The sequence below is a fragment of the Lactuca sativa genome, chromosome 5 (genome assembly GCF_002870075.4).
Source record: "Lactuca sativa cultivar Salinas chromosome 5, Lsat_Salinas_v11, whole genome shotgun sequence".
Lineage (NCBI taxonomy): Eukaryota > Viridiplantae > Streptophyta > Magnoliopsida > Asterales > Asteraceae > Lactuca > Lactuca sativa.
This window is the reverse complement of record NC_056627.2, coordinates 255772550-255781481: the sequence shown is the minus strand read 5'-3', so window position 1 is coordinate 255781481 and position 8932 is coordinate 255772550. Positions and strand designations below refer to the sequence as shown.

The 8932-nt window shown below is 34.5% G+C and overlaps 1 protein-coding gene across 1 annotated transcript; it reads left to right on the top strand.

Annotated features, from left to right (window-relative positions):
• The first annotated feature begins 1259 nt into the window (after positions 1 to 1259).
• On the top strand, positions 1260 to 3781 carry LOC111913288 (uncharacterized). Its single transcript, XM_023909012.3, has 5 exons — positions 1260 to 1679; positions 1787 to 2814; positions 2891 to 2970; positions 3043 to 3307; positions 3405 to 3781. The coding sequence occupies exons 2-5, from the start codon at positions 2064 to 2066 to the stop codon at positions 3656 to 3658; spliced, it is 1350 nt and encodes a 449-aa protein (XP_023764780.1). The 5' UTR covers positions 1260 to 1679; positions 1787 to 2063; the 3' UTR covers positions 3659 to 3781.
• Positions 3782 to 8932: the final 5151 nt, after the last annotated feature.

The window sequence follows — 8932 nt, the reverse complement described above, 5'->3', positions numbered from 1 at the left end:
ACTTGCTTCAATTCCCAAATCTTAATTAAGATATAGAAGGTTTGACTAAAAAATTACTATTGTGACCTAGATAATTACAACTCCTTAGGCTGCTACTCTCCACCTCCAATACAAATTTTGTTTTTTTTTTCCGTAAGTTTTAGCATAATTCAATGTTTTCATACTTAAACTTGCTATGATTTCTATGGAAGAGTTTACTCAGATCGATGTTGTGAGTTAACAAGATGAATTTGACTTTTGAAATGTTGCGCAACTAATCAGGTGTTCAATGTAGAGTTGTGTTTTCATTTAGAGAACATTGTCACTTCAAATTCATATATATATATATATATATATATATATATATATATATATATATATATATATATATATATATATATATATATATATATATATATATATATATATATATATATATAATGTACTAACTTAAGCAAATGGGAACTCTACGGTATCACATGATTCGAGAAAAAATATTTCTAAACAACAAAAGAGAATGCTATCACCGAAAGAAAAACATGTGACACACCTCCAAAAATATAACAAACAGAGAACATGGAGATGGTGATGAGTTGTTGGTGTGTTTATTTTCAAATCTTCAAATGAGACTAGAAGTCTCCAAAGTCGTATTGTTATGACAATTACTTCGATACCTACCATTATTGATGTCATCTTCTATCATTTCATTTAAAGTTACAATAAAATATTATTAGTTGCTGGGGAATTCGTGTATTATATATATCTTATTATATCGTGTACAAATACACTTTTCAAAAGTTGTGTATACACCTTAAAAATATATGGGTTTTATATATGAAATCAGCCACAAGATAACCCACACCAAAAACAAGTTCAAATTTGGCACAAAACAAGAAGTTAAGTTCACGGTCACGGAAGGTCTTGAGTTTTGAATCTTAGACCTTAGACATTTCATTCATCAATCTCCAGCTCCCATCGCAAAACAAGTACAATGTTACAATTGTGAGATCATGCATTTATTCCAAAAAAATTGAATTTGGAAGATATAAGAAGTCAAGTTACGAAAAGTCATATCATATTATAAGATTAAATCTAAATTATTGTCATTATCTTCAATTAAAATATTACTATATAGAAATCATCTTCATTTATACAATTATCTAAAAGTAGGATACCTGTAAATAATGAAGTCTTTTTCTCACAACATATTCATGCCCTTGCACCATGACGCTTTTGCAAGGCTGCAAGTGCGGCGGAAATGGACCGACTTCCAACAACCTTCGCACCAACATAAAAAAGGTTGTGCCCAACTTTAAAGGTTCTCAATTTTAAGATAATAATGATAAACAATTTAAACTCCAAATCCAATCTGTCATTTTTTGAAATTAATAATCTGTCATTTATTAAATTCAACAAAAATCAGAATAATTGGCGAATTCTATCAGCTGCTAACCATTTAAGGATATATCTCAAGTTCACAACTGTAAATTTGGGTGACGAACCTTCGAGGAAACTGCTCTCCCGATTTGACAAACCCATTTTCAAGAAATCGAGTATTGCAATTTGCAAATAATCATCTCGTTTCTTCTATTATACTATAATATATATATCATCACTACACGTTTTTTTCCCATCATACCCATGATCTAAACGTTGAATTGATCATCAACGTTTAGAAAGAAATCGCCGGCTTCAATAAGGTGTGTTTTTCTTGATGGATTTATTTTAATTTCTATTTCTTTTTTTCGTTTTCCGGTTGCTCAATGGATCTTAACCCAGTTCTAATAATTCAATTGCTTGCGCACAGGGATCAACGAAAAACTCTGTTTTTCAATCTTCAATTGGACGATTTCTTGTTGGGTTTGATTGGGTTAATGCAGTTTTCAGGAGTTTGTCATGATTATTGATCGGTAGGGTTTAATTTGTTCGTCCCCAAATTCATGCATCTGTTCATTGGATTATCGTGATCTTCGAATTCGACTGAAATTACAGCTGGGTCTTTTTCTTTGAGCTAGATTCTTTCTGCTTAGATTGATTTCTGTTTTATGCAAGAATCAAGATAGTTGGATAAATCTCTGATACAAATGGGTAAAGGAGAGCTAGGCATAGACACCGAGATAGATGAAATTGAGGGCGAATCGTCTTCACGTGTTCGTATCGATGAAGTGCGCCCCTTTCGAACACGCTACCCTGGTTTAGTTAGATTGAAAGCCTACATATTCGATGGATTAGGGGATTACTACAATAAAGAATGGGATCTTTTGGAGGGTAATGACAAAGAATTTTGTTGGTATCATGTTGAAATCCCCAAAGGGAATCAAAAACTTTCGCAATCTGCTCAATATCTTATTGATGTTCTTTGTCCTCCATTAAAACTACAAGACATTCTTTCTTTAATTAGCAATGGACCATATTGTGGGCATGTCGATGGGGCACTTGTATTTAGGGTCAATTCACCAGGTCCACCTTCTAGCAAGTTTACGTTTAGATTAGCTGCTAGGGTTACTGAGAATTCTGTGATTACAGTGTCACTAGGGCGAGTGCCTAGATTAGGGTTTTCTCCTGTTGGTCAATCTCTTTTATCTGAAATCCCAAGTGTGGAGAGTCCAAGTGCTAAACAAAGTGGGTCATCGGAAAATGATGGTTTTGTGATCAAAGAACATGTTCTTGAGTTCTTGTTGACCATGAATCATTCTGAGGAGGCAGACAATCCTGTTCCTAAATCGGTTTCTAATTTGGTTGTTCATATTGTTGATACTCATGTGGATCATCTTGAGGATGTTGTTACTAAACTTGAGATCGAGCTTGATTCTGTAGAAGTTGATTTGGATAAAGGTAAAGTTCACATTTTTATGATCAATGAAGTTAAAGATTGGATAATTGCATTGTTTGACTTTAGATCGACTTTCAGGTGGTTTTTACTTGAAGAAACAGCTGTTGGATGATAGAAGATTCCCTAAAATGCATCTAGACTTGCAACGCCTCTTGCAGGTAATTAATCATTGTGGCCTTCTTTCTGTTTTTAATCTCTTCAAAAGACGTAAATACCCTTGGATAATGTAGGTGATTACACATGGAGAACAAGTGTTTCCAAGAGTGAAGGAAAAATGTTCAGCAAAAGATTGGTTTGCTAATGAAGACATCAATTCCCTTGAAGAGTTAATCAGACGATTGAAAAGATTAAAAGATAATGTTGGTTTTATCTCCAATCGTGTGACAGCTGTACAGGCTGGACTTGACAGCTGGCAGGCAGAGCAAATCAACAGAAAACTCTACTATCTCTCATTCCTCTCCATCATATTCCTTCCTCTCTCCATCATCACAGGAGGTTAGATTCTACCACCCTTTGACAACTTTTAACTCCTTTTGGACCTTAATGATGTTAATAATACTAATAATAATAATAATAAATGATGACGTGGCAGTTTTTGGGATGAATGTGGGAGGGGTGCCATGGACAGGACAAAGAGATCCAAAGATAGCAGATGGATTCAGAAACGTGATGTTGGTTTGTGTGGCAACTTTAGCTCTTGTGTTGTTATCCTTCTTGTTTCCTTTTCTTTATAGCCGAATAACTGCTTGGAGAAAACAAAGAGCTTTGAAAAGAAGCTGGTCGCTTAACAAGAGGTCTTTCCTCAGAAGAACTGGTGGAGAAAGAGGAGGTTACCTTCGCCTCTGAGAGTATGTTAGCTGTTTGTATATCACGTTTTTCTGAATCACATGTATAATCCAATAGTAATACTTTTTCGATGGTTTAATCTTGTGAATAGTTGGTGCATAACAAGTTGGGGTTTTTTGTGCATATGAATCATTTAAAATGCGCTTATGAGGGTGTGATTTTTGGCTAGTTGACTGCATATCGTTTTTGTATATGGATGTTTGCACCCTAGGTGTGGTAAAAGATACGAAGTTCTTCAACTAATTACGATTTGGAGTCATTTGTGAAGTAGAATGTAAAATATTAAATAACAAATCATGACGTGTGACGTAAATTAAAAAGAAATATTGATTTTTTAAAAAGCTATTTATCTTGATGATATTTTAGACAAAAAATTTGGTATGTTTTATTTTAATTTATAAGAAAAGAAGGATATCTATGTTTGTATAGTGTTGGGCCATCCACTCATTCTTATTTGTATGAATCCGAATTTTGGCCAACTAAAAAGGATTACAAAAGAAAGATAGAAGTAACAGATGAGAATGTTGAGGTGGACATGGACATATGACAGGAACTTTATTGGATAGGAATCCAAATGAGGATATAAGAAACTCTTTGGGAGTGATGGTTGAGGTAATATAGACATGTCCTTAAGAGGAGACGGCAAGGAAGATAAGGTCAACGATCCTCAAATGAAATGGGAGGAGGATAGTGTCAGGCTTAGGCCAGGTCCAAAGGTTTTTCATGTTCAGGATAAAACGATACAATAAAGCCTCAATTTTTATGTCGTTGAAATACAACAGCCAAATATAGAACATAAATTTCAAAATCAACAATCTAACAACTTTTTTACTTAAAAAACTCATCATACAAACCAAATGTTTCAAAATCCCTATGTAAACATGTCTTCATGCATTTCGTAAAGGCAAATATATTAGTTAAACTCAAGAGAATCCAACCTAACCAACCCAAAATTATAATAAACTTTTTGTGACAATCCAAAAATAACAAATAACAAATGATTAAATAATAAATATGGTCATGTACACACTAAAGTTATGTACATAAGCCAAGAGATTTCACAAAACTAGAACCACATATATAAAACAGATTAGACCAGAAACCCCACTTAGTATCCAATTTTCATAGATTAATAAACAATAATTACTCGGAAAAAGCTAAAACAAGATATAAACTAACAAGACAAATATTACATACCCTTTCTTCTTTAAACTCCCTTCAATTATTAATCCTAAAATGTGATAAAAACAGTTAAAAAAACAAACGATTGTGGTCGAATAACACTAAGCATACTACCAAAAAAGCACATTTATAAGACTACAAAACATTAAACAATAATTTTATAAACTAAAATCAAACAAAAGTTAAGACGGCAACAAATAAACAATGAAAGTTGAAATCTTTAAACAATAAATACAATATGTGTTTGAAAAACAACAAAGGATAATTAACACAAAATTTGACGTTTTATGTAATTGAAAAGCTAGATTTATTATTTATAGGTTTTCTTCTAGTTTTAACCGAAAAGTCAAAAAACTTTTCGATTCATTTGTTGGCTATCTTGAAGAATTTGCACTACTGAGAAGTGAGAAGTAAATAAAACCAATGAACGATAACGAAGGAAGCTTGAAGGCAGTTACGTTGGTGACTAAGAACAAATGAAAACCATCTAGGCACTGATTTCGAAGAAGAAAACGAGGTAGAGAGAGCGAGATTTGAAGATATATCGACTTTGAGAATATACGAAACATAGTTTTTTTTTTTTTTTTTTTTTTTTTTTTTTTTTTTTTTTTTTTTTTAAGAATTGAGATCACCAACAACTCATTTAAATCAATGTTATTGTTAGACCCCGTCTCCTTGTCTTCCCTTATACCTCATCTTCTTCAGCGCCTCGACTTCTTCAGTGGCATGCTAACTTTGGGAGAAACTTGCCAAATTGTGATTTGCGCCTTCAGGTGTCGAACTCGATGTCCTCCCTTTTAGTTGGGCTCATGGACTGAACCTTTTATGGATAAAAGGTTTGCCCTAAATGACATAATACCCATAAATAGCTTCTTACAATTTGATGCCCCCTATTAGTATGCTGCCCTGGGCTTGGGCCGACCCTGGTCAGGCTTGACATGGATGAATTTTCTCTTTAAAGGACATGACCTCATATAGGAGGGTGTGGAGGCTAAACATCAAGGTAGATAGGAGCCTCACTCCCGTGTATGTTTTGTTTCATGATTAATAGTTTGAATTATATATTGTGTTCATATCTTTGTATCTTGGTTTATCCATTTATTGTTTTACTGCTTGCATTTTACTTACTTCCTATTGTTTGCCTCTTTTGCATGTTCTCGGAATTGGAGGCCCTAATTTGATTTTCTTTTATATTTATGTTGTTATGCCCACTTTGATGTACTTGTTATGTTTGCTTCTTTTATAGGTTGTTAGTCACTCATGTCGGAGGGCATCTATATGACACAATTGTTTTACCCTTACGGATGCACAAATGTCTACATCTACCTACCCTCCACCCCATATTAATGGGATTTTCGGGGTTCGTTGTTGTTCTAGTGTATAGTTCAAGTTTTGTTTTCAACAAGTTATCCTGTGAAAATATTTGTTGACCGTAAATATAGGGTGCAAAAAGTTTGAAGCAAAGTCTAAATTATATGTTTGTTAACTATCCAAACAATTACATTTTATCTACGACAAATCTGATCTTGAAATATCTCAAACAATCTTGAAAAATATTTTGTCATTTCGTGATCATTCTAAATACGGAATCTATCAAAGATATGACCTCTAAGTTTGGCAAACTGGAAAAATTCGATGATAGTGATTTTTCATAGATACCAAAAGAATATTTTTTTCCTTTGACTACTCTAAAATTTTTGTATGTTTTTAGCACCCTAATTCCAAAAAAAAAAAAAAAAAAAAAAGTAGAGGATGAAACCTTGGAACAAATTTGCAAAAGGAGCAAGTAAGAGAATGACAATTACATATGTCGGGGACATACTTTGAATGAGATGCATGATGTCCTTTTTATGTTTATAAAAAAATAGTCTTTAGAAGAATTACGAGATCAATTGGAAACAAAATATATGGCATAAGATGCTTCAACAAATACGTAGATGTAATTTTGCAAACTATAAAATGGTTGATTCTTGACCAATGAGAGAGGAGTACAACTAGTTAGATTTTTTGGACAATTTTCCCAATATGACATGAATATGGATGTATCCATCTTTATATCGAGTTGTTATCAACAAGTCACCTTTTTCATGGAAATATTTTAAATGCATGTTGAAGAATAAGAATAAGAAGTGTCTTAGGTTTAATTGGGCAGTCATTTGTGTATTGAATTTTTTTTATGTTCATGAAAATGCAACGCCCAACGATAATGCATTTGAACATGTGAACATGGCCGAGGACAAAAGTAATTCTAAGAATGATAAAGGAAAGAACAAGAAGGCTAAATTTGGACAGCACGAAGAAAACATAAAATATGGTTTGTTGGAGATGTCATAAGGTTTTTCATGACCAAAACGATTTATCATGTGAGATTGAATGAAAATAGAGAAATTGGTAGTGGGTCGGGACATGGGTCTACATGTCGGTCATAACCCTAATGTCACGGGATGACTCTTTTAGACTAGTCAATACCGTGTGCCACTTAGTGCTTCTCCGACTAAGTCAGGCTAACTTCGACGATCTAGATGTACTAACGAACATAGGAAGCAAGAGTTACGACAAAGGGAAACTTCAAGAAAGCTTTTATTATATAACTCAACTTCTTTACAAGGCAAATTCTTGATGGTTTGGACAAATGAGTCCTCCCCTTATTTATAGGAACCTTACACCTCCTCAAATGGAAGTTTCTAGGTCCCGACCATTCATGACTAATCTAGACTCTTCCTATTATATACATGGATTTTACAAGACTCTAGAATATGGTAGACTTGTATACGATGCTCTAGAAATCTCTAAGTCGTCCCGACATTATCCAAATCGTTCTTGTATGATTTAGCGTGTTCTAGATCCTTCCAAAGTCTTCCGGGTCGTTCTAGCTTCGTCTAATGCCTTCTTGATTTATTCCGGATCGTTCTCCTTTATTCCACGGACATCTATAATATTCTAGCATCTTCCAGGGTCTCGTAGAGCATGCTTGATCTCTCCGGAGATTTCTCGAGTATACTTGATTGTTCCAGAGTTCTCTAGACAATCGTGGAATTTTCCAGAAACTTGGTCCGTGACACCCTCCCCCACTTAAACCCTTGACGTCCTCGTCAAGTCTTTTATACATATGTCTTGGTCTTGTCACAGAGCTACTTCGTGTCTTTTCTTTTTCTCCAAAGTATTTCTTCGGGTAAGGTGTGCTTTTATTTCTCAACGTACCTTGAATCCTACTTCTTCTCTCAGCCTCATAACTTCTTGAGTAAATCTTCAAGGAGGATATGGATCCCTATTCCTTCATTTATGCCTTGTTTACTTGAATTTTCCTTTTTGGCTTCATATTCTTCTTGATCATATTACTCTGCCAATAACACATGTGCATACTTCCTTTTCTCCCGGGGCCTTTTTGAAACTTCATAGTTGAAAGGGTTCGAGCTTTTGTCTTGCTTCTTTCCAAGGGAATTATATGGATAGTTGATCCCTTGGTTATACGCATGGTGTTGTATTTTCGAACGACCAAGGACATACCATATCTAGGAAGTCCATTCCTAGTACCATGTGATAGTCGTCCATCGGAACCACTATCAAGTCGATGGTTCCTTCCCATTCTGCAATCTTCATGGGTATTCCATGAGAAACTCCGAGGATCGGATTGGATGGAGAGTTGACAACTTTCAACCGATCTAACTCCTTTGTATAGTGAATACCCAACTTCTTAGCTTCTTCCTCTATGATGAAACTATATGTTGCTCCGGAATCTACTAGCGCCTTAGTGTTCCTTGCATTCACTTTAACTTCGACGAACATGAGACTCTCTCCTTTATTTTCTTCCTTCTTAGAAGATTTTATCTCATCTTTCGATATTGAGTTCAGAAAACGCATTGAGCTTATTTGTGCTTCGTCTTCTTCTTCTTGGAAACCATCGCATAGAAAGTCTTTTTCTTCGGAAGGTCTCGAATCAAGTGAGGACCATCACACAAGTAGCACTTGATCTCTTTCACTCTTCTCTTCGGTTTCTTCCTTCAATTTCTTTTCTTTTCGTATTTAAAGGTTGGGGTGTGTTTTGTTTTGGTTCCGGTTCCGTCATAGTTTGTTCTCTCCCACTATTCTTCT

Excerpts from the sequence above, each read along its gene's own strand:
- LOC111913288 (XM_023909012.3), top strand. The coding sequence starts at position 2,064 with ATGGGTAAAGGAGAGCTAGGCATAGACACCGAGATAGATGAAATTGAG. Across the intron at positions 2,815-2,890 it reads AGAAGTTGATTTGGATAAAG|GTGGTTTTTACTTGAAGAAA; the intron begins GTAAAGTTCACA and ends ATCGACTTTCAG. Across the intron at positions 3,308-3,404 it reads TCTCTCCATCATCACAGGAG|TTTTTGGGATGAATGTGGGA; the intron begins GTTAGATTCTAC and ends ATGACGTGGCAG.